This window comes from Paracoccidioides lutzii (assembly GCF_000150705.2).
Source record: "Paracoccidioides lutzii Pb01 unplaced genomic scaffold supercont2.1, whole genome shotgun sequence".
Lineage (NCBI taxonomy): Eukaryota > Fungi > Ascomycota > Eurotiomycetes > Onygenales > Ajellomycetaceae > Paracoccidioides > Paracoccidioides lutzii.
The window spans coordinates 191,130-216,734 of NW_015440947.1; the positions used below are offsets into that span (position 1 = coordinate 191,130).

General features: G+C 40.1%; 7 protein-coding genes across 7 annotated transcripts; 5 read left to right on the top strand and 2 right to left on the bottom strand.

Annotated features, from left to right (window-relative positions):
• Window positions 1-850: 850 nt before the first annotated feature.
• PAAG_00046 (transport protein SEC7) lies at window positions 851-7,259 on the top strand (the record flags this gene model as incomplete). The annotated part of the gene is made up of 6 exons (XM_015843885.1): window positions 851-2,650; window positions 2,730-2,914; window positions 2,968-5,282; window positions 5,342-5,702; window positions 5,761-6,828; window positions 6,911-7,259. The coding sequence occupies 6 exons, from the start codon at window positions 851-853 to the stop codon at window positions 7,257-7,259; spliced, it is 6,078 nt and encodes a 2,025-aa protein (XP_015700220.1).
• Window positions 7,260-7,957: 698 nt separating this feature from the next.
• PAAG_00047 (hypothetical protein) lies at window positions 7,958-9,075 on the bottom strand (the record flags this gene model as incomplete). Its single annotated transcript, XM_002797462.2, has 3 exons — window positions 7,958-8,135; window positions 8,249-8,754; window positions 8,977-9,075. The coding sequence occupies 3 exons, from the start codon at window positions 9,073-9,075 to the stop codon at window positions 7,958-7,960; spliced, it is 783 nt and encodes a 260-aa protein (XP_002797508.1).
• A 2,726-nt stretch (window positions 9,076-11,801) lies between these two features.
• On the bottom strand, window positions 11,802-12,389 carry PAAG_00048 (hypothetical protein; the record flags this gene model as incomplete). The annotated part of the gene is made up of 2 exons (XM_002797463.2): window positions 11,802-12,146; window positions 12,207-12,389. 2 exons carry the CDS (start codon window positions 12,387-12,389, stop codon window positions 11,802-11,804), a joined length of 528 nt encoding a protein of 175 aa, XP_002797509.1.
• A 3,090-nt stretch (window positions 12,390-15,479) lies between these two features.
• On the top strand, window positions 15,480-15,999 carry PAAG_11033 (hypothetical protein; the record flags this gene model as incomplete). The annotated part of the gene is made up of 2 exons (XM_015846745.1): window positions 15,480-15,658; window positions 15,927-15,999. 2 exons carry the CDS (start codon window positions 15,480-15,482, stop codon window positions 15,997-15,999), a joined length of 252 nt encoding a protein of 83 aa, XP_015703549.1.
• Window positions 16,000-18,097: 2,098 nt separating this feature from the next.
• Window positions 18,098-18,340, top strand: PAAG_11034 (hypothetical protein; the record flags this gene model as incomplete). The annotated part of the gene is made up of 2 exons (XM_015846746.1): window positions 18,098-18,210; window positions 18,283-18,340. The coding sequence occupies 2 exons, from the start codon at window positions 18,098-18,100 to the stop codon at window positions 18,338-18,340; spliced, it is 171 nt and encodes a 56-aa protein (XP_015703550.1).
• A 138-nt stretch (window positions 18,341-18,478) lies between these two features.
• On the top strand, window positions 18,479-19,843 carry PAAG_11035 (pyruvate dehydrogenase complex dihydrolipoamide acetyltransferase; the record flags this gene model as incomplete). Its single annotated transcript, XM_002797465.2, has 2 exons — window positions 18,479-18,676; window positions 18,761-19,843. The coding sequence occupies 2 exons, from the start codon at window positions 18,479-18,481 to the stop codon at window positions 19,841-19,843; spliced, it is 1,281 nt and encodes a 426-aa protein (XP_002797511.2).
• Window positions 19,844-21,602: 1,759 nt separating this feature from the next.
• Window positions 21,603-22,049, top strand: PAAG_00051 (hypothetical protein; the record flags this gene model as incomplete). Its single annotated transcript, XM_015843886.1, has 3 exons — window positions 21,603-21,716; window positions 21,805-21,858; window positions 21,963-22,049. The coding sequence occupies 3 exons, from the start codon at window positions 21,603-21,605 to the stop codon at window positions 22,047-22,049; spliced, it is 255 nt and encodes an 84-aa protein (XP_015700221.1).
• Between the last annotated feature and the right edge of the window lie 3,556 nt (window positions 22,050-25,605).

Consider the following 25,605-nt stretch of genomic DNA (forward strand, 5'->3'; position numbering starts at 1 on the left):
TAAAAAGTGAATAGCTGCAGTTAAAAAGAAAAGGTGTAACAAGAAGCAAGCTCATACATTTATAGCTCAGAATGAAGCTTTAACAGCTGAGAAAGATATAGCTAGAGCTTGAGCAATTGATCAGGCTGTATGTTAAGGGAGCGAATGCGAGCTGCAAAAGAAGGATTCTTCGCGTTGCTAACTGCTATACTGACAAAATACTTAATTTAGTTGAGAGAAGAGATCTATGGGTCACATGATACTAACAAACCTAATAGCAGAGATCACATGATAGGGCACCGAGATAGCCAAAGAAAGAGAATAGAGAAATTGAATCAGTTGTATGGAAAGCAAGCTTCACCACACTGCAGCTAGTGTAATATAGTTGATCACACTGCTAGAAGCTGTCAACAGACCTAATAGATAGATCTATATATTTAATATAAAAAATTCTAGTTGATGGTTGCTTAATTCCTCAATTTGTTAGATTTGGATAGGGGATGCTAGCTGTACGCGTATATCACGTGAGGTCCCAACAGATTAGATGTGATTACTAAAGCGATGACTGATATTGCTGTGTGCAGGGGGCTAGTCCGTAATAGGAAACCTAGGCTCCCCAGACTCAAACTGGAATCACGTGCCTCGGAAGTCCCCTCTCGAACGACTGTTTGACTTTACCGCCAAATCGTATAATGTTCAGTCTCTCTTAACTCCCTCCCATGAATTTTTACCTCATGTCATAGCTCTGTTTATGTGTTGCTATATACCCTCTGCCCGTGCTTTTCTTTTGATTCCTGCTTGATTTCCCTGTGTTCGATGTGGACGGTTATTCTCGCGGCGTGCAATCTCCCTATGTCAGCTTGTCCTTTCAATGGCTGAGCCTGATAATGTTCCTCCAAAGCCCTCCCCGGCTTTGGCGGAGCCTGCTCAGGTAGGCGGCAGCAGCAAGGTCGGCTCCGACGATCTGATTCAAGACCCTGGCTCCCGGCGACTGTTACAAGTTGGCAAAGAAGGTGTAGGTATAGATTCCTGCGCTGACGGGGAAGGCAAAACAAAGATGGACAATGTGGACATTGTGGGTAATATGGGCGCCTCCGCGACCGCTGCCTCCCCAGATACAGAGTCGCTACAGAGAGATGACATTGGAAAAAACCCTTCAATAGCAGTCGATCTCGTGCAGTCGGAAAACGCTAGTGATGCTGAGAAAGATGAAGCAGACTCCAGTGCAGAGGCTGAGGGAAATGCTTCAGAAGGTGAAAAAAGAACTGAGACTTCCTTGCAGCCCCCGCAGTTAGATGTGTCAAAGTCCGCCATAACAGAAGAAGATGCTCCAGCAGATTTTGTTACAGGACAATCGAACACCCCCGACATCAGGACACGTTCAGACTCGAGGTCTACCACCGCAACGCAAGTCACACAGCGATCCGCACCGATTAGTTCTGCAGTGTTTATTTTAACGGCTCTCGATACCATTGAATCTTCGAAGGCAGCGCGACGGAGCAAGGAATTGGAAGATGCTGTGGCGCAAGCCCGGGCGAATATCAAGCAATCGGAACAACACCCTATTGATCCAGAAGTTATTTTCCTACCTTTACAGCTGGCTACGAAGACCTCGAGTATCCCTCTACAAGTAACTGCTCTCGATTGCATTGGCAAACTGATAACATATTCCTACTTTGCGTTTCCCTCCGCTCCGCACGATGGGCATCTGCAAACCTCATCCGATCAACCTCCGCTGATAGAGCGTGCTATTGAGACAATCTGCGATTGTTTTGAAAATGAATCTACTCCAGTTGAAATTCAACAACAGATCATCAAATCTCTCCTTGCCGCGGTACTGAATGACAAGATTGTTGTCCACGGCGCTGGCCTTCTGAAGGCCGTTAGGCAGATATATAACATCTTTATATATTCCAAATCTAGCCAGAACCAACTGATCGCCCAAGGATCGCTCACCCAAATGGTAGGAACCGTGTACGACAGAGTCCGTATCCGACTTGACTTGAAGGAGGCTCGAATCCGTGATCGCGGAGACCATGATGATGGCTCCCAGGCACCCGAATCCATTGGTCAGACAAATGGCGACACTCCCAATGAGCAAGATTCATCGGCGGAGACGACTCAACCTGTTTCTGACCATCCAGTTGCCAAAGATTTGGTTGAGAAGCTCACGCTACAGAGTTTTGAGATAAATAAAGATGATACCATGGTCAGCGATAACGCTCCAACGATGGTAACACGGGCGAAGGCCAACAGGAAGCAGGCCAAGTCCGTATCTGGTGAGGAGGGGGATTCATTCGCTGACGATGACGAGGACGAAATATACGTGAAAGATGCTTTCCTTGTTTTCCGGGCATTGTGCAAACTGAGCCATAAAATCCTTTCACACGAACAGCAACTGGATCTCAAATCACAGAATATGAGATCCAAGTTACTTTCATTACATCTTATCCAGCATCTTCTCAGCAACCATATTTCGGTTTTCTCTTCCCCTCTCGCCACATTAAAACACAGCAGCAGCTCTTCTGATTCTATGACCCTTTTGGAAGCTATTAAACCCCATCTCTGTCTGAGCCTGAGCAGAAATGGTGCTAGCTCTGTGCCCCGTGTTTTCGAGGTTGGGTGTGAGATCTTCTGGCTCATGCTTAAACACATGAGAGTCATGCTCAAGGTTCGTTAACGGATCCCTTATCTCCACTCCTTATATTTTTTTTTTTTTTTGAACGAGAATCATCTGATAATTCCAACAGAAAGAACTGGAGGTTTTCCTGAAGGAAATTTACCTCGCCATTTTGGAGAAGCGGAATTCCCCGATGTTTCAAAAACAATATTTTATGGACATCCTAGAAAGACTTTCAGCGGACCCGAGAGCGCTCGTGGAAATATATTTGAATTATGACTGCGATAGGACAGCCTTAGAGAACATGTTTCAAGGGTATGCAAACTTTAACCATCATAGACTAGAGCTTGTTTTACTGACGGAAACAGTATCATCGAGCACCTATCGAGACAGTCCAGCACCCCTGTAACGGTTTCGGCTATGCAGGAACAACAATACCAGGAACAACAGGGCAAATCTCCCCATAATGCTCATGATTGGCATCAGAAGGGGACACTCCCACCGTCGCTTTCCACTGCAAAAATGGGTTCTACTACACCGACAAATACGCAGAATATACCTTTAGAATATATGATGAAGAAGCGAGCACTAGAATGCCTAGTGGAGATTCTAAGATCGTTGGATGTTTGGTCATCTAGGGAGCTCGCAGAGCAGGCCCCTCCCGGCCGCGAAGCCCCCCATCGAAGTTCAATAGGAGGTTCCAGAGAATCATTAGATACGAATTCTATGTTAGCTGCTCATTCGCCTAACATTGATAGCGGAGATTTTGCAACTGGACAATCAACCCCAGTGTTAGATGATGATCCTAGCCAAATCGAAAAAGTGAAACAACGAAAAATTGCCCTCACCAATGCTATTAGGCAGTTTAATTTTAAACCCAAAAGAGGAATCAAGGTCCTTTTATCAGAAGGATTTATTCGGTCCGACTCCCCTGCGGATATAGCGAGCTTCCTGATTCGAAACGATCGGCTAGATAAAGCAACCCTAGGTGAATACCTCGGGGAAGGTGATGCGGAGAATATTGCTATAATGCATGCATTTGTCGACTGCATGGATTTCAAGAAACGACGTTTCGTGGATGCCCTCAGGCAGTTTTTGCAGAGCTTTCGATTGCCAGGAGAATCCCAGAAAATCGATCGTTTCATGCTTAAATTTGCAGAGCGCTACTTAACTGGCAATCCGAACGCCTTTGCTACCGCCGATGCTGCTTACGTTCTTGCATATTCGGTTATTTTGTTAAATACCGATCTCCATAGCACTAAGATGAAAGGACGACGAATGACGAAACAGGATTTCATCAATAATAACAGGGGTATCAATGATAATAGCGACCTGCCTGAAGAGTATCTTTCCGGCATCTACGACGAGATAGCAAACAACGAAATCGTTCTCTATACCGAGAGGGAAAATGCGGCCAATTTGGGTATTCAAACACATCCACAGCCAGGCTTAGCGACCCGGGCAGGGCAGGTTTTAGCAACGGTTGGACGAGATGTACAAGGTGAACGTTATGCACAAGCATCGGAAGAGATTGCAAACAAGACCGAACAGCTTTATCGTAGTTTGATCAGAGCACAACGCAAGTCTGCAGTCAAAGAAGCCCTGTCGCGCTTCATTCCCGCCACTTCGGCACGACACGTTGGATCCATGTTTAACGTTACTTGGATGTCTTTCCTTTCCGGCCTTTCTGCTCAGGTTCAAGATACCCAACATTTGGAAACAATACGACTTTGCATGGAAGGGATCCGCCTTTCTATCCGCATCTCCTGCCAATTCGACCTAGAAATTCCAAGGGTTGCCTTTGTTACCGTGCTAGCAAAATTCACCAACCTAGGCAATCTCAGGGAAATGATGGCTAAAAACGTGGAAGCACTGAAGGTGCTCCTGGACGTAGCCATCACCGAAGGGAACTACTTGAAAGCATCTTGGCGGGAAGTCTTAACATGCATAAGTCAACTTGACAGATTCCAGCTCCTTACCGATGGCGTGGATGAAGGGGCTCTTCCGGATGTTTCAATGGCTAGACTCACTCCGCCATCCACTGCGGACGGCTCTCGTAGCCGAAAGTCTTTTCAGGCCCCCAGGAGACCACGATCGCGATCTGTCAATAATGGAAATGTACCTTATCGGGCCGAAGTTGCTATGGAAAGTCGCTCCACAGAAATGATTCGCGGGGTGGACCGGATATTTACTAATACCGCCAATCTGTCAAACGATGCCATCGTTGACTTTGTCCGTGCCCTTAGCCATGTGAGCTGGCAGGAAATCCAGTCTTCTGGCCAAAGTGAGTCTCCTCGTACCTACAGTTTGCAGAAAGTGGTCGAGGTCAGTTACTACAACATGACCCGAGTTAGGATCGAGTGGAGTAGAATCTGGGATGTTTTAGGTGAACACTTCAACCAAGTTGGGTGCCACACTAATACAGCTGTTGTATTCTTTGCTTTGGATTCCCTACGCCAGCTTTCTATGCGGTTTATGGAAATTGCAGAACTTCCTGGTTTCAAATTTCAGAAGGATTTCCTGAAACCTTTTGAACATGTTATGGCGAATAGCACCACGGTCACTGTCAAGGATATGGTGCTTCGCTGTCTCATTCAGATGATTCAAGCGCGTGGTGATAATATTCGTTCTGGGTGGAAAACTATGTTTGGTGTCTTCGCTGTTGCTGCACGAGAGCCCTATGGTAAGTTTCTACAGCGTTTATTAAAACCTGCATTCTTTATTTATTAACCATTCGTACAGAGGGGATCGTCAATATGGCATTTGAGCATGTGCTGCAGGTCTACACAACCCGTTTCGGAGTCATCATCACCCAAGGGGCTTTTGCGGACCTCATTGTATGTCTCACAGAATTCTCGAAAAACTTGAAGTTCCAGAAAAAGTCGCTCCAGGCAATTGAAACGTTGAAGTCAACAATTCCCAAAATGCTCAAGACGCCTGAATGCCCACTGTATCAACGCCGCCCTGGAAAAGAAGGAGAGGATATGCCAGCTGCTTCCTTACAGCCAAGTCGACAATCTTCTGAGGAGCAATTCTGGTACCCTGTCCTGATCGCGTTCCAGGATGTTCTGATGACCGGGGATGACCTTGAAGTTCGATCCAGGTAAATTATTGAATATCAAACCTATATTACGAGTCATATTTCTAACTGTAATTTATAGGGCATTGAATTATCTTTTCGAGACGCTAATTCGATATGGGGGAGATTTCCCTCCGGAATTTTGGGATGTACTTTGGAGGCAGCTATTATATCCCATCTTCGTCGTGCTCCAGTCGAAATCTGAGATGTCGAAAGTGCCCAATCACGAAGAGTTATCTGTCTGGCTTTCAACCACGATGATCCAAGCACTTCGGAATATGATTACACTGTTCACACATTACTTCGACTCTCTTGAGTACATGTTGAATCGGTTTTTGGAGCTTCTCACGCTCTGCATATGTCAGGAGAATGATACGATTGCACGAATTGGGAGCAATTGCCTGCAACAACTTATCTTGCAGAACGTTTCCAAATTCCAGCAGAAACACTGGACTAAAATTGTTGGTGCTTTTGTGGAATTGTTCGAGAAAACAACTGCGTATGAGCTATTCACAGCAACCGGCGCCACAGCATCCTCCAGGGACCTAGAGAGCCCGAAGCACACCGCTAAAGCAGCCGCTAGTGCAGAGCAGTCCGACGACGGTGCTCAAGACGAGCTTCCGTCGAGTTCTACATCCGCCAAAGTTAACGGAAATAAACCTACATATGCTGAAGATCGAGATGCACAAGATTTACAAACGAGTCCTGGCCATGTGCCGCCAGCAGCATCTGCCGAACTTGAGGATTACCGTCCACATTCCGATATGGAGCAACCCCCAGCAGTTGTGACAGTTGCTCGAAGACGATTTTTCAATCGAATCATAACGAATTGTGTTCTGCAGCTGCTGATGATCGAAACTGTCAATGAACTCTTCTCGAATGACTCCGTCTATTCGCAGATACCCAGCCAGGAGCTTTTGCGCCTCATGGCCCTCCTAAAGAAGAGTTATCAATTTGCTAAGAGGTTCAATGAAGCCAAGGATCTGCGAGTCCAGCTGTGGCGACAGGGGTTCATGAAACAACCTCCCAACCTCCTCAAACAAGAAAGTGGAAGCGCGGCTACATATGTCAATATTCTTTTCCGTATGTATCATGACGAAGGCGACGAGAAGAAGACTAATAGGGTCGAGACGGAGGCGGCACTGATACCGTAAGTCTGCTGGCATACCTCCCCCATCTACCACCATACCTTGTATAACTAGCACTAACATGAGCCTTCCACGCCCTTTTAGACTCTGTGCAGATATCATACGAGGCTATACCCATCTGGACGAAGAAACCCAACAACGGAACATCGTGGCATGGAGACCAGTCGTCGTGGATGTTATGGAAGGGTACACTGGTGTCCCCCGCGAAACTTTCGAAAAGCACATTGAAATTTTCTACCCCATCTGCATCGATCTACTCGGCCGGGATCTCAATAACGACATTCGCCTTGCGCTCTATTCTTTCCTCCGCCGCGTGGGAGAGTCTCGCCTTGGAATGCCACCATACTCTCCACAGGAGACACCCGTCAGCCCTCTGAGCTCCATTTCACAACATTATTTCAATAGTGACAGGAGGCGCAGTAAGGGTCGGTGAAAGAAAGGCCCTGCGCGTATTTCTTATCCTTTTTTCCCCTTCTTGCATTACTAGTGGTGATATCTTTTAGCTGCTGCTCATGCTTCCTATTTAGCAAGTTGACGTCCTGCTTTGTTGGTTTTGTTTGACGATTCTAACTTGTAAGCCCCCTTTTTGGATCCGTCCTTTAATACTGTACCTGTACATCTGCCTAGATACCTAGACTTCATTGGGTTCGAACATGTATTCTCCTTTCCTATGCCCCCGTCCTATTTTGCAGTTGTCGCATTTTGAGCATTTGAACAGAAGCGAAACGCTAGGCATCTCTTTTTTATTTATTTGTTTGTTTATTCGTTTGTTTAATACCTCTCGATCTCTTCATTTTTCGTGTATGGGCGTGCATACGTTCGTCCTTGTGTGGATGGAGTTTGTGAGTTTACTATAACCCCTATTAAGCAGAAAGGCCCACCAGATTTCAATATTTCTCGAGTTACATAATGAAACGGCTAGCTTGGTGTTTTCTTTTTCCCAGTTCCTATATTCCGTAGCTGAACCATCGATATCAATTGATCAATCCCATAACGCCCGTTGGAAAATGCAAATAACCATATAAACTGTTACATGAACAGCACATCACTCCGTCCGTCCATACTATACGATTTCTTATCTTCCACTGGGGCTCACCTGGTGTCTATACAACACTCCGTCCAGACACCGCATTAGCAACTGAAGCCCATGCTCCCGTCAAATACCGTCACGCCCGCACATTCTCCCAGACGCACTTGTTCGAACGTCGGCACTCTGTCTGAAGGATAGTAGCCGAGCAGGGCCTCAATATCATCCTCATCCATTTCTACGAGCTCTTCCAGACTCCACATTTCGCATATCCGGGAAATCCTATTGTAGCTATCAGATGGAAAAGGGAACGGAAAACAGGAGAACAGAGAACCAAGGAACTGATAAAAAGCAGACGTAGACGCAGAAAAAAGAGAAGTAACAAAGTGACTGACCATTTCATCCTCTTCGGTCCATCCTTCTGTGATGCCGCCAAGTCTCTCAGCCTCCTCCTCAATCGACCCACGTTCTCGATCGCAGCACCAGTATTCCCTGGTAACGACCGCGCAATGTGTTTGCGAACTATGCTCGCCAATTTCGGCCCGTTGCCATTCGTACTCACCATGATCTGTAACGGCCCATCCCGGTGCACGCTCCCGAAATAAAAATCACATTCTGAAGGCACGTCGGCTATGTTGGCAGGGATCCTGAGCTCCTTACACAGCTTCCAGATCTGCGTTGAGGCCTCCGGGTCATCGACGGCAACAAGCACCATATCTACCACCCCTATGCCATCGTTCTTTTCCGGATCAAGGTCATGCGGTTCGAATTTGCGGTCGATGTGCGAGACTTGTTTGGAGGCGATACGGTAGGAGACTTCGTCGTTGAGGCCTGAGGACGGGCTTATCACAGTTACCTTTGCGCCTGCGTTGAGCCCGTGAAAGATGCGCCCGGCTGCTACCTGCAAGCAATGGTTGGGTTGGGTTAGTTTGCCAAAAAAAAATAAATAAATAAATAAATAAATTAATTAAAAAAAAATAAAATAAATAAATAAATAAATAAATAAATAAATAAAGAGAAAAAAGAAAAAAGGGCTGGCCAATTGAAAACTCTGATATACTCCACAGCAGCAGCCTCAATTGTATGTCTGTATATATATATGAATGGATGGGTTGGACTGTACCTCACCCCCGCCGACCACAAGGATGTGCTTGTTCTTAGCCTGCCATGCGACGATGAGGGAACCGCCGGGCTGGATCTCGGGGAATTTCGAGGGCGGCATTCTCAGCAGGAGACATGTAGGATAAATTTCAACACGGTATATATATCGCGTACTGGTTATGGTCGTTAATATACTCTGCAGTTAAATATATACAATTTTGTTCTGGCTTACAAATAAGAAATCTGTAGCTAGCTACGGAACAACTTACTAACTAGTTAACTAGTTAGTTAATAACTATAACTATTAACTACTTAGCCAGTCACTGATCACTTACTCACGTGATATAACTCTATTTAGTAAGCCTATAGGGTGTGACTGGTGGGACGTCTGAAGTGGTTGTATTTGGTAGCTACATACTACTGTGCGGTGCGCTAGTCCATAATAGGAAGCCTCGGCTCCAACAGTGACCAAGTTAGTAGTTTTATCTCTCTGCCTAAAAGATTGAGAGATATAAATAAATGAAAATGTCCCTCCCAATCTTTATTCTTGCTTAGATCTGCGGCGTCCACTGCGGCCCCCACTGCGGCCCTCTCTCGATGGTTGACTTCTTTTTTCTGTACTTTTCCAAAGCACAGTCAAACCATCAAATCAATGGTGGGAGAACGTGCGGCGCGCACTTGGCTGGATGATAGTTTAAAAGCTTGGGAGGACCGCTTTGGTAAAGAGACCAGAGAACACTTAGAATGCTTCCGCAAACGTGGATGGCTAATGCCCCAATATGATGGAGCGACATGGGACAGTTTAAGAGAGATAGAGGGTTTTTGGCGCTGCTGATTTGGTCCCATTTATGTTCATCCCTCTACAAGACATTAATTTTCATAGGCAGGTACTGCGAAAGAACTCAATGGGGGTTACAGGGGAATGTCATCGAGCAGAGGTAGCTGAATACCAGGCTTTCTTTGACTGGATGCAGATGCTTGTTGAAAGAGGCTCAGGGTTTTATAAGGGTTTTACGAGGCTCTGAATACCTATAAGCTTTACTGGAATGTGCTCTCTGAATACCATACCTTCTTCAGCCAAAATCGACTGGATGAGAGATCCTTTCAGCAGATGCAGAGAGTCTGTCACCCACTTGATGTGCCTATGTTTCTTTATAGATTTTACACACAAAGCTCAGCACCAATCTTGGAAAAAGTCTTTCGCATATGAATTCAAAACAGCACCCCCCAAAAAGGAGGGGACCAGGACCAGAAAATCTGGGGGAAAAACGAGGTACTATAGATGTTGTAGTCTTTTCTGTGCTTGCGTGCCATCACTGGGTACATTCGAGGCATTTCTCTCATGGCAATATGCATGTTCTGTTTGAAGTTCTGGAAATGTGATCAGCAATCACGGGTTCATGACCTGGTTCACTTGTACCAAAATCTGAGGAACCTAAGGCCACCAACCCACGGAAATCCAAGAATGATGAATTCAAGGGTGATCTCCCAAGGCGCATTCGTTCGAATGACCATGCAGTGTTTTGTCCTTCTACGACCCCACCACAAGGAAATTCTTGAACGAGGCAGGAGCCAAATGAGACAACTGTGACACAAGAGCGCCTGGAAGCAAGCCTTCAGGTGCGGTAAAGAAGTCAGTTCGTGAGCATCCTGAAGTCTTGGAATTGAGACATAAACTCAAAGAATTGGCGGAGCAGATAAAGCTGTTGGCTGAGATCATACCAAGAGGTGAACAGATCTGCCCGGATCTCTATTGGCAGGACTATTCAGTCAAGAGAGAGCTAGCAGCAAGAGAAGCACCCTCACTAGAGATCTGAAAATCAAGGAAGGAGACGACTTCCTTTATAATATTGAAACAGAAGAAGTAACAATGAGATTGCACGACTACATTGAGGAGGTTGACAGACGGTTTTGTCACTCTGAACGGCCATTCTCCGGAGAAAACCGTTTCTCTGGATAAAACCACACTTCGCTGGACTTCCTCTTCAGTCTTGTTGAAACTGTGGAAAGAGCCATTGTTGTCAATGATATACGCTGGCGGGTGTTTCTGGCCGTGATGGCTTGGATTCAGGAGTCATTCTCCTCTCAAGACGCCTTTGAAACCTTGTTGCAATGCGGGTTGATATCCCATTCCTAGATTGAAAACAGTCAGAAATAGTGGGAGTCGAGAACGCGCGGAGAGCGAAATTATACGTTTCTTGCTCGTGACTTGGGAGGCTATTGGTGTTGGGTTTACCTTCATAGTATCAATCGTTCGATGTAAGTATACCTCCAGGTCTCCAGGTATTTGGTGTACTTTGGTTTGGTGGACTGACCAATGGCTTCTAAATACGTAGTTCATTTGCCACTGAGCGAGAGAATTATCATGCTACTCTTGCTATATTACACAATCAACACATCGCAGAAAAAGCTCAATCCATGTGGGGGACCCCTCAGCAGGCTGAGGACCAGTGGCGAAACGCCAATGATGTGATAAGGACCGTGGTCAAGTAGTTACTACTTGAAGGAAAAATTCCATAATATCATTTCTAAGCGTTCCATGGAACGGGTGTCTTGTGATATACAATTCCAGAACGCCTTACGATGCTCATTTTATGCTTACACCCCAATAGAACTGCAGCAACAACCGACCTTTTCGCAGAAAAGGAAACAAATTACTAAAAGTAATGCCCCCGAAGGACTGTTAAAGGCCAGAGCCCGCAGTTGGCAAACATTTACGGCCCTGGATTGGGATCAATTTGTGGTTTCGCCGCCAAATCCGCACTGGGCTCACAATTATCTACTAACGAATCTCAGCGTAACACGAAACGGGAATGTAATGTCAATCTAGATTCCGCAAGGCATATATCACCTATACACTAAGGTCTCAAACATCCCCCCTCCTCCAGATGAATGATGGTACACCAGTTCACCTCTCCAAACAAATGCATCACCGGCCTTCATGTTGACGGTTGTTGGTCCCTTCAACGGTGATTTTTTTTGCTTGTGAGACCCTTCGAAGAAAGCGAACCAGCCATTGTTTGGGCCGAGATCAGTGAGAGCAATAGTCGCATAAACCCGACCTTCTCCTGCTGTTTTAAGCTTTGTGGGATCGGCGTCTGTTTCATGAAATATTCCGATACTGATATAGTCGGGCGCCTTCGCAACAGATTTCTGAAGAAGTTCGGCAACCACGGTGATATTTTCAGCATTCTGAAAAACACTTAGCTAGAGTATGAGAATGAGAAGAATGGGAGGGCTTCCATGAAATACATTGATAAATTCCTCCTTTATCTGTAATGCAAGTGGTGGTTGGATATCGTATTGAGAATATTTCTCTCCTTTTAATCCAGGCGCTCTCAGAGGCAACTCCTGCTCAAGGAACTTGGCAAGCTGCCGCGCCAGATCCCCCGAAACTGCACTTTCTATAATTGAAAACCCTTCGGTAAAAGTCATATTTAAGTATGCTGCTAGGCCTTGGAATACATGACCTTTGTGTTCTTCTTGCAGATCTTCTGCTTTATACTTAGTTATATGAGGGGTAAGGTGTTTTCAGTCTACCCCTCCCATCATAACTACCCCTCCATAACATGACGACTAGCTCAGAGTTCAATATTACCTAAGCGCATTCAGTCCAACCAACGCATTAACTAGTTATTAGTTATTACCATATGTGACTTCACAAAAACGGCCGTGAACCCGGGATACCTTTAATAAGTAAAAAAAAAAAAAAATCTTTTGCGTCTAAAGAATTTGACTTCTCCAACTGGATGCCGAGTTGATTCGTTATGCATTGCGTCCGTGCTTGGCATTACTGCCCAACCGCTAAACTCAGTCGATCTTTGACATGCCAGCGATGCTGCGAAGGGAAATCGAATGTGAAGGCCACCCAGAGCGACATGGTAACCTCCTTTGAGTGTTAAATTGGGGATTATTTTCCTGGCGAGGAGATTGAATTATACGGGCTTCTTTGGCCCAGTTTATTTAGGACCAGCGTCGTGTAAAACCCTTCCCCTGAAAGGTTCGGTAAGACGCAGTTGATCAACGACAACGAGCAGATCATTCAACAGATTCCTACGTGTAATCTGCTTCATCAGAAGATCCAAGATTCGGAGAGACAGCTTTATTACTTGCTAGAACATCGGGTTTAGGGGACAAAAAAAATGCAAAAGAAAGCAAAACCAAATTGAGTGCTGCCAATCAACACTGAATCCGCAATTTTTTAAAAGAAAGAGAGCCAGGCTAAATACAAAGATCAAAAACACCATCAGATGTGGGAATGTGGAGCGGTTTCCAATTGCCAGTAAATGGGATCGAGCGGGGGAGAGTTGTTGCTGAGATTCCCGCAGTGGGCCGCCATTCGTGCCGATGTGACCAGTCGAACCACCCACCATAGTTGCATGCTGGTGGTTTGCTGATGATGACCCTGAGGTCTGAAAGCTGGTGGATGCGGCGGTCGATAAAGGAGTGATCAAGATAATGCCAGGGAATGTTTCCGTGCAATGATGTGTCGCTGGCCCAGGCAACCCTGATACCAGAAATGCAGTAGCAGCTTTTTATGGTGAAACAAAGCAAGTCAACTTCCTGTGGAAAGATATGCTGTTGCTCCCTCGATCCACAATCCATTCCCTTCACTGTCTGATAGTGAGTAATATTGGTAAGTTTAATGTAGTTAATCTGCAAGTGAGTGAAACACACAAGTAAGAGAAACAGTTTCTCACAAGATGATGCAACTTCCAACTTAATAAAAAATGTCAGTCATGAAAGAGAGCAATGATCTTCAAAATGAAGAAAGGATTCTTCTTGCTATTGAAGCACTTAATAAAGATCAGATTTCAAGTGTACAAATTGCAGCAAACTTGTACAACATCTCTTATACAACTCTGTTTCATCAGGTGAAGGGTTGTATAGCACACATTGATACTTCATCAAAAAACTGAAAATCCAGTATTACAGAAGAAGAATCTTTTATTCTGAATTCTATTCATTATATTCATCATATCACTGAGTGACATCAGTCACTCCAAATTATAATTGTATGAAATATAGTCAATTTGCTTTTATCTAAATTAAGAAATCAAGTTTAAATTTCTCCTTCAACAGTTAATGTTAAACTAGATGTTACGGCGCAGCTGCTTGTAATATGGATTAATGTTGATCCGATCCGATCCCCAACCACCTCTATATATTCGGTTGCTCGTTCATTCCACATTCTAATTCCCAGTTGAGTATTCTCGTCGCAGCTGCCTAGTTAAATAGATGAATTTGTTATCATCATGACTTTAGATGGAGCCATGACACTAGATATGAAATTCTATTAATTATTATGATGAGTTATCCCCTCGTCTGTCTTTTGTTGCACAATTTAGCGTGGTATCACTAGGCGTAAAATAAAGGCATTTGTCAGCATGTCTCAACCAAGGTTCACATACTATTTTGTATGGGCTGCTATTGGTCACTACCAATCCACACATTCATGATTTTCATGTAAATAGAAAATGTATTGAGAATTCAAACCTATCTACATGCCTACCATGAAGCTCTACTCACCTGCAAATATGAAGTATATAGAGAATTCAGATGATTTTCTAGAATTCCAATTTTAATCTATGCATCAAATAACTAATATATTCTCTAGAATCTATGAAAAAGTTTAATAGAATCTCTACAAAATAAAAATAAGCAATTGAGAAAATTATTCCAGAGATATCATCTATAGAGTAAGTTAAATATCTTTCTCTTGAACCTAGTTCACAGCTGTCAAATCTTCATATTTCATCAGATATTGATGTTCAAAGTATTTATATCTTATTTATCTTATTCTTCTCTAGAGATTTTATTCATAATATTATCACTTTATTTAATTTTTATGCAAAATTGAAGAAAGATGATAGAGATACTGATAATGAAGCTTCAAAGAGCTTTGAGAAAAATAAGAAGAAGAATAAAAAAGAGAAAATTTCTATAAAAACTTCTGCAGAATCCTCTATATTTATAAAAATATCTAAAAAATTAAAGATTTTTATTCAGTAATATCTATAGAAAAAGATTACTTTAGAGAAAATAATGATCTTTTTAAAAGCTTTTATCTATATGAGAATTCATAAATTCAGCTAAACTGATCATTATTGAAGAAATAATCTAAAAGAAGATTTTATTTATTCAGTTCAATTCTATATGATTTTGAAACATTTTGAGCAAATCAAATACTATTTTCATATATTCAATTCTTGAGAAGCTTATCAATCAGATTTTAAAAATAAAAATTAATAATATAAAATAAAATCTTTGATTTCTAACTTTCATAATATTTACTAGAAATATTACATCTATGATTCAGAGATTTTTATAGATATAATTATGATTAAATACTTTAATCAAAGTCAGCATATATATAAGATACCTGCAAAGTTAATTTCTCAGAGATATAAGATCTTTGAACTAGCAAAACATAAATATCTTTATATATTTTTCTAATTTAATCATCAATAAAGTATAATATCTATTTTTCAATTTTCAAAAATTATTAGAACTGAATTCATAATCATGAATATGATTCAGCAGCTTTTTAAGATCTTTATTATTAAATCTATTGAGGAATCAAATACTAAACCTTCTACTGAGAAATTAAATACTAGATCTTCTACTGAGACTTCTATCATTGAAGCTTCTATCATCAAAGCTCTTTCTATTAATGAAGCTTCTACTAGACCTTCTGCTGAAAAGTTAGCTAATTAATAAATTACTTCATACTCAATTTATATAGATAACTACTTTACCTCTATTCAATTATATTGATAACTATAATCATAATATAAATAGAGTTAATTTAGTAAATTAATATAAAACTTTCTATAGCTCTCATAGAGTGAGCTATTGAATCTGATTGTTTATTTTCTATTGAATTATAAATGCTGCTGTTGTCAACATGTAGAGGCTTTAGTATATATATATAAAGCAGTAGGAGGTCTTTAGACTTTTTACTCATATAAGCTTCTGTGAGAAGCTCTATCAGCAACTCTTTGAATTTAATTTGAAGGTTCATGATGATCTAGTTCATGAGTGATTAAATTTAAAGCTTATTTATCAATAAATTTCTCTACCAAAACCTATAATTTATGCCTGGTGTTGATATATATGAAAGCTAGGTCAGCAGGAGAATAGGCAAACTTCTAGATCAAGATCTGAATGCTCAGCATGTAAAAATGTGACTTTTTGCTTGAAAACTAGATGCTGAGAGAAATTTCATGACATTGTCAGAGCTGGAGATTCTATATAATCTAATTAGACTTAGTTTATTATAATACATTAATACCAAATAGTATACAATATTACACTATTTAGCCAATAATATCATGTATAATATACACTAATGAAATCGCGCTAATTGTGAAACAAAAGATGGATGAGAGGATAATTCAAAATCCTCTAAAGTATATTTATCAGCAACTTTAATGAGAAAATTCTGAGATCATTTGTGAGTAATTTAATTTTGTATAAAGTATAATCTTATCAGATGATATACACAACTTTGATAAGATTAAGTTTTTTATATATAGAAAATATTTAAATAATTAATTATTTTAATTTTATATGATTTAAAAATTGAAAGTAATTTATTTTTTATTATAAATATTATATTTAATAATTATTTTTAAAAAAATATATTAATATTAAACTAAAAATTATTATATAATTAAGTTTTTAAAATTAGTAAAAGTAATTAAATAAATAATAAATTGAAATTAATTTAATATAAAAAATATTTAAAAAAAATACTTAATTATATATAAAGTATAAATATTAACTTTAATTTTTAATAAATATAAAAGTTATATTTTAATTAAAATTAATCAATTTTATGATAAAAAATTATTATTTTATTTAAATATTATTTTATTTATTAATTTTTTATAATAAAATATAATATTTTTTATAAAAAAGTTTATTATTATTATTATTATTTTAAATATATAAAATTTAATAAAATAATATTTAAATTTAATTTTAAATATAATAATATTTTTTTTTATATTTAATTAAAAAATTTTTTTTCTAATTAAATTATAAAAATTATAATTATTTAAATTTATAAAATTATTAATTTTTTATTATAAAATTATTTTAATTTTATATTATATTTTATATATTAATTATTAATCTTTAATTATTATATATATTTTATAAAATTAAAAAAAATAATTTTTTTTATTATCTATATCTTTTTTTAAATATATATTATAAATATAATATAGATATTTTTATATAAATATTTTATTAAATTAAATATATATAATTATAATTTATATAATATATTTATTTAAATATTATATTATTTAGAATAAAATTATATAACTATATATTTTAATTTATATATATATATATTAAATTTATATAATAATTAAATTTTAATATAATTAAATAAATAATATACTTATTGATTATATATATATTAATTAAATAATAATAATAAATTAAGTATTTTTTATGAAATCACAATTTAAGAAAATATTTTTTATTGAATTAAAAATTCTTTTTTTACAAAAATCAGTTTTTAATTACTAAATTGAGAATTTAAAAACTTTAATTTTTGATATAATAAATTATTATAAAATGAGAAACATTATACATCTTAACAGTGACTCTGATGCTTGAAAATTGATCAGTTTTATAGACTTTCATTAGTAAGGGTTTTCCTTCTCAATTAGAAGAAGCCTCTCCGTGGTTGTAATACTGAATAAATTAATGATCGAGATGAAAGGTGCAACAACACTGATGACTAATCCTCATGGTTTGAGGCAATGGATTAGGGTGTGTTATGTTCGCCCCAACTAACTGCTTTCGGCCTATTGGGGCCTTCCAAAGTTGGAAACATCGCAAAAGAGTGATGCAGGAACAACTATTTGCCGACACCCGGCTCAGCCCCGAATTGTTCCTTTGAATATACGCAGGTAGTGACGAATGGACCTGCCTGCCTTGGTCATCCGCATAACCACAGGAGGGTTACTTGTAACCAACAGCTTTCCTTTGTCTATCCCCCCCCCCCCCCAACACTCTTCGTCCTTGTGCTTCTGGGCTCTGTCTCTATCCATCTCTTCCATTGCGATTGTCATTCTTGGGCGGTCAATTGCACCCTCCTATTTATCTTCGTTTACTCTCGAAAGATGGCTGCTTCCGTCATGTCGCGGTCTGCTTCTTGCCGCTCCTTGTTCTCCAGAAGCCCTTCCATCTGCATACGGGAATCAGGGCATATGTATCGGCTGCGTGATGCTTCCCGGTATGGTCAATGCTCACGAATACTGCTCTTGTAGTTGATGTTTATGCTAATTCTTGTTGTTCATCGGGGTAGACGGAAGTTGCCAGCATTGGCAGCCCTTGCCCGATTCTATGCCTCCAAATGCAAGTAGCAAACCGGACTGGTTAATAAAAGGCTCTATACCCACTTTCTTTTGATTGGAGCATATTCAATTGGCCTTCTGTTACTGTTACTGACTTCTGATGTGTTCATATCTACCCTAGCTTATCCTCCACATACAATAATTAGCATGCCCGCGCTCTCCCCAACAATGACTGCCGGCAACATCGGGGCTTGGCAGAAAAAAGTCGGGGATGCCCTTGCTCCCGGTGATGTTCTGGTGGAGATCGAAACAGACAAAGCTCAGATGGATTTCGAATTCCAGGAAGGAGGAGTCTTGGCAAGGATTTTGAGGGAGGCTGGTGAGAAGGATATCGCTGTAGGAAATGTAAGCTAAATTGCCAAGGTTGCGACACGCAAGACGGCCATATGGAAGCGGTTGATTGTCGTATGCTAAATGTTTTTTCCACAGCCAATTGCAGTCATGGTGGAAGAAGGCACAGATATCACACCATTCGAGTCGTTCTCATTGGAGGATGCTGGTGGTGAGAAGTCCTCCGCTCTGAAGGAGCCAGAGCAGCCCAAGAAGGAGCTCAAAGTTGCTCCAGCTGCACCAAAGGAGGAATCGACCCCAGCAGCTGAGGAGGAGCCTGTATCAACGGGAGAGAGATTACAACCTAGCCTGGACAGAGAGTCATTTATTGCCCCCGCAGTAAAAGCTCTAGCCTTAGAACGGGGTGTGCCCTTGAAAGACATCAAGGGAACAGGTCCTGGTGGGCGGGTTACTAAGAACGATGTTGAGAAGTACCAACCCGCCGGTACGGCTGTCAGTGCATCTGGTCCAGCCTTCGAGGATATTCCCGCATCTTCCATGCGTAAGATCATTGCCAACCGTCTAGTGCAATCCATGCGAGAAAATCCCCACTACTTCGTGACTTCGAACCTCTCCGTCACTAAACTGCTGAAGCTGCGCGAGGCTCTCAATAACTCCGCTGACGGAAAATATAAGCTTTCTGTAAATGACTTCCTCGTCAAAGCCTGCGCGGCTGCTCTGCTTAAGGTGCCAGCCGTAAACTCGAGCTGGGTTGAGGAGAACGGACAGGTCGTCATCCGCCAACACAAGACAGCGGATATCAGCGTCGCCGTCGCCACATCCGTCGGCCTCATCACGCCCATTGTACGAAACGCGCACACCCTCGGTCTCTCCAGCATCTCCAGCCAGGTCAAAGACCTTGGCAAGCGCGCACGCGAGAACAAATTGAAACCGGAGGAATACATTGGCGGAACCTTCACCATCAGCAACATGGGCATGAACCATGCCGTGGAGCGATTTACCGCAGTCATCAATCCTCCTCAATCCGCCATTTTAGCCGTTGGCACGACGCAGAAAGTCGCTATCCCCGTGGAGGGTGAAGATGGCACTTCTGTCAAATGGGATGACCAGATTGTCGTGACGGCCAGTTTCGACCACAAAATCGTTGACGGAGCAGTTGGCGCTGAGTGGATGAGGGAGTTGAAGCAGATAGTTGAGAACCCTCTCGAGCTTCTCCTTTAAAACCACTAGGGAAATGCCTTAATGCTCTTTTACTTCTTGTTATTCTTCTTTAATTTAGAATTTGGCTAGCAATCGAACTCAGTTAAAGCCTTTATGAAGGCCAAGAAAGGGATGCGGACCCATGTCATGTTTTTAAGTTCCCCCATTCTTCCCTCTTTCACTCCCATATCCCTCCTATTTCACTCCCCAGAGCGAATCACTGACCGGACAATTTCAATCCTAACATGTATTAAAATGCATTCTTGACCATCCTTCTTCATCCGCTTTAATTTTGCTTTTTTTGCTATTTCATTCGTGAGAGTTTCTTTTCGTTTGTTGTGTTCTCTTGACTTAAGCTTTTTGTTCGATCATTAAATCTACAGTGAGCTTCCGGGAACGATTTCACCCACAACATGTCCCAGGTTATATGTACTGTAACCCACAACACATTTCCTTGCCGGTCAACATAAGTTTTGTGATGCCATACAGGTAAATCCATGAAATCGAAATACCATCCCGTATGGTTACCATTCTGCAACACCGCAACTATCTCCTATCCAAACCCACGATCGCTGATCCTGCAGAGAACCACTCCGAAACTTTGGAATGAGTGGCCGCACCGCATCGACAGATAATGTTCCAAGATTGCCTCCTAAAGTCTATGTGCATCCAATCCTCAATTGATCGTGGTTTTAGGAACCGTGTTCCCGTGTATCACTCGTATTCTCATCATACTTCGACAAAGAAACCCCTCATCTAAACTATATCCGCTCTGGACAGAGAACTTTATTCCTCACACCCCAACACACCTTATCGTCATTGGCGGCAGAGCAGGTATAGGCAGACTATGGAGCCATGGAGACTCCAGGTCTACGTATTACTCCCCCATTGAGAGATGACCGGTACGGCTTCAAAAATCTCCGCAACTTGGGATTATCCCGCAATCTCCACAGAAAGTTACCACACAATTCCTCCTCCTCCACAAACGTCATGCCTTAAGGGTGTAAAGGGGTCTGATACGACCACACGCCACTGAGCCAAGATCGGGAAGTAGGGAAAGAGGGATTAAAATAAGCAAAATGTAACATAGCTTTCTTGAATTTTGCGCTTTTATTCCACGTTGACCACCGTACAAGCCTCAATGATTAAGTTAAGGTTGAGCCATGATGAGGTTTAACTTACCCCACTCCCGGTTTAGAGAGAAAAGTGGAGCAATTACCAAATTAGGCAACCATTTAGATTTTAACTAGTTAACTAACTACTTAGACGAGCGCTTAACTAGACCCACTTAACTTTGTTATACGAAACTTTAAGTTGCAACGTGCTTAAATCATAGCTTTTTGAACAAGCGATTAGTTATGTATATTCATTCCATTATCTTATTTAAGCATAATAATAGCCTTTTGGAGATGTAACCAAAAATTTACTCAAAAAGTTCTGCTTAACAATGAAATGATGTCTTTTGGATGGATAGTAGATGGTGGAGTCCAAGGATCCTCTCCGTTTTGTGGGGAGCCCAAAGGATTCAACATCTATATATATATATATATATATATATCAGGTGTATATACTCAAATCTATACGAATAGAACACTGGGGATGTGAGCGATGTAACCAAAACCCCTTCTATAGAATGCGCATCTCGTGTGGCAAAGCGAGTCTATTTTACAACGCTGGACTTTATATAAGGAGACAGTGCTCTAGTTAGGCAAGTTCGTTTAGAAGATTCAACTGTGCTACCGAGGACATTTGAAACCAGCCCTTCAACGCGCTTATCAAGATGAAGCTCGTACTTGTACTTGTACTATCAGTCATTGCCGGTGCCATGGGCGCTACCATTGGGGATAAACCTCCCGAGGAGCTAGTCTGGGCTATCTGTGGTCTTCCTGAAGGAGTATGTGATATATATAAATCAACCCCAATCGCCCTGAAATTAAAGCACCTTTTTATCATGGATAACTAACACAATATTCTCTCTAAAGTGTAACGATGATGTCGACTGCACCTTTCTCATGGAATGTAAAGATATTGCATATGTGAGTTGTTCCTGAAGTTTTCCCTTTCCTTTTAACTGCTTGTAAATAAATATAAGAGAGAGGCAAATGGCTAATTTGAAATTTGAAATAACCATATAAAACAGAGACACGATCGGCGCTTGATTCACTGCGGGGTTGATATCTTCCAGCCTCACACCTGCTGGGCTTGGACGGAAGGGCAGCCTCATTAAGGTTGCAAATGTCCAGACAACGACGAATGCGCTGCAGTGATGTACAGACTATGTGAACGGAGTCGGATACCCTGATGTCCCACCATTCAGCTGTGGTTCGATGGTTGTTTTGCTCTATACCAAATGGTTATGTATAAGCTCAAAAAAAAGATTGTTTTTAATAAAGATTCATTTTAATAAATACCTAGTTAGTTATGTGCGTTCGGTTTGTCAGCCTCAAAATCTCAACGATAGAATGATATAACTTCCCAGGTGCCTTGCGTGGATTTTCTCGCTGGTTCAGGAAGTATGTAGTGTACAGCAGTGAAGGATACAGAAGTAGGGATGTAGGACCCTTCGAGCACGTGACCTGCTTTCCAACCAATAACTCGTAGCGTGCAAACTCTGCAAGCAATTAAGCTTGCCACTCTGTCAGAAGAAGATGGACGTTTCTTGTGGTTACCCGGTTTGGTGTAATTTTTATTGCTTTCTAACTGTGGAGGATCCAGGAAAAACAAAATTCGCGGAGGGAGGATTTCCAACATCCATATCTACGGCGAACTAATTAAAAAGCTTTTTATAGTAATATATTAATCGTGCCGCTGCGCAACCCACACCTCATGTGGGTGTGCCACATCAAAACAATAAAAACATCAAAATGATAAAAATCTTGCAATTTCATCATCTTCATCATCTTCATCGATTAATAACTCACCACAATGTCAAATAAGGATAAAAATATTGAAGACTGTATTCAAAAAGCTATCACTTATCACTGAAAAAACTCAAATTTCAAAAATATTGTTTCTGTCATAAGAATTTGAGGTTTCTTATCAACATCTTCAAGCATGTATCAATGAAAGAAATCTGAATACTGCAAAGGATTCAGTTAACAAGAGATTAAATGAGAGTCAGAAGAACATGATTAAATAATAAATCAAACTACTTGATGAAAAGAATTATTCTCTCATAGCTAAACACATTGAAGATTTTACAAATTTAATACTTAAATATCAGCATATAGATTCTATTATCTTCTCTTCAAAAGTCAACAAGATGTGAACTTATAGATTCATTGAACATTTATTTGATTATAATAGAGTGAAACAGAAATTGATGAATTCAAAGAAAATAGCAGTTAAAGATATTAAATATATTAATATATGATTTGAATATCTTTAGATTCTATTTAAGTAGTATCAATTTCACATCTGTGACATATACAACTTCAATAAGATTGAATTTCAAGAAGAATAAGAATGTGAAGAATGAGTTATAACTGCATTAAAGAAGTTAATTTTATCATTTTTTTATTTTTTTCAAGAGATTTGATTATAATTATTGAATATATATTCATAAATAATCATATTATTTCATTATTAATAATCTTGATCTTCAAAATATATTTAAAAAATTGATATATACAGATAGATTTATTCAGCAATTATAGAGTTACTATATCAAATATTGAAATTACAAAAAATAAATTTAAATTTAAATAACTTAAACATTTTAATACTATTATAAAAAAAAGATAAAAGAGAAGTTATTAATTACTTTTAATAAATAATTATGAATCTTATATTACTGAGAAGTTCATACAATTTGCAGATCTTCATAAGATAATTCTATATGAATTTTTATTACATATTATTTATTGCTATAATCTCTGAATAGTTTATCATTTCAATAATATAAGTATTATCATTCAAAAGCAGTCAAGTACACTATATGTTATAATTTTATTAAGTATGAAAAATAGTAGTTCCTACAAGACTTATTAGCTATGCAAAAGTAGATTTTTAAATCTAATATAATAGCTGCAGAATAAATTTAATATGATATATATTCATGAAATTCTAACTAAGTTCTTAACATTATTAAGTAGTAAATCTTATTATTTTTTTCACTGCAGATTTATAAAGATAAAAATAATTCAGATTATATATCTATCTCTTCTTCTTAGCTATTCTCATTAAAGATAATTCAAAAGCTGAAATATTATATTAATATTACAGAAAATACTATGCAAATATAAGGGGTTGAACCTCTAGATTTGCTCTGGCTGGCTGACTCAGCCTAACCATCATTTGCATGTGCGCATGTGATCATGCTACGCGAGCTTGCTTAAGCTTGAGTTCTCATCTCATTCTTTTCTTCCCTTTCTCAAGCAATTCGTCCTTGTTATATAGGAGGACTAGTCTCTAGTTCTTAGAGCTTAACCCTTTACATTATGAATTGCTTCACTCCTTTCATTGATAGGCCACTGGGAGCCTTAATCCTGTATTATGAAACTTAGCAAATATGCTGACATATGATAGACTATTAAGAGTCTTAAATCCTGCATCATGAAGTTCAGTGATAGCACTGGTATATAAATAGACTGGGTTAGCAATCATGCTAACAAATGAATGAGCAACATTGAAAATATCTAGTCAAATGAGATAAAGCAGCAGACTTGTACAATAAATACAAAAATGAATCAACACAAAGCAATAAGCAGGGATGCTCTCAGCAGCTTTGAACAACAATAGATGACCTTTCTTCAACAGCAGAAACAGGTCCAGTATGAGAACAGAGATTTAATAACAGCTCAGCAAGCTGAAATAGCTAATCTACAACAAGCTTTGAACATCTCAACATCAATCCTCTCTCAATTGAATCTGTAACCACTCATTGCAGTCAGAAGACCAAAGATCAAGCTACTAGACTGTGAGAAGTATGATGGTTCTAATCTGAAGCACTACTCTCAGTGAGAGCTAAAGCTTTAATCAAAACTTAAGATTAATGGGAAAGCCTTAGGTAATAATGAGAAATGTGCTTGGTATGTGTACTTGAGACTGAAAGGAATGGCAGCAGCTCAAGTTTACTCCTGAGTTGAGAATAATAAGAACAAGATCAATTTCACAGTAGAGAGCTTACTGAAGCAGACACACATGCTCTTTAGTGATTCTGCACAACAGGAAAAGGCTATGCAAAAGCTCAACAATCTATGACAAAGTAGAAGAGCTCTCTTTGACTTTCTGCCTGAATTTAATCAGCTACTGCTGGAAGCTGGTGATCACAGATGAGATGATCACATTAAAAAGAAGTATTTGAAATCCACTCTAAGCATGGAGCTGAAGGAAGGCATGGTGGGTATAAGGGAACCATCTCTCTATGAGAATTACTGCAAAGAGCTTAGATTAGTTGATCATCAACTCTCTGAGCTTAAGACTTTAAGACAGTGATCTAAACATTGTGAGAACAGATCTTCTTCAGATCATACAACATCTAATTCACACTCTTTACTTCATCATATTGTTTTTGACTGATAAAACCAGTCTCAAGCTTCTGCTGATGATCTGATGAATCTCTCTCCTGGTGCTGTGACCTCAAGCACTCACCACATCAAATTGATAGATCAGACAGAGGTTAATCAATGAAGAGAGCAAGGCCTGTACCTGAGATGTAGAGCTGAAGGTCATATGATTAAGAGCTGCTCATTCAAATCTCTCAGACACTCTGTCATTCTCACAATAGCTAAAGTGATCCCCAAGCTGGTACTAGATGACAATAATGTGGATATGAGTGAGGA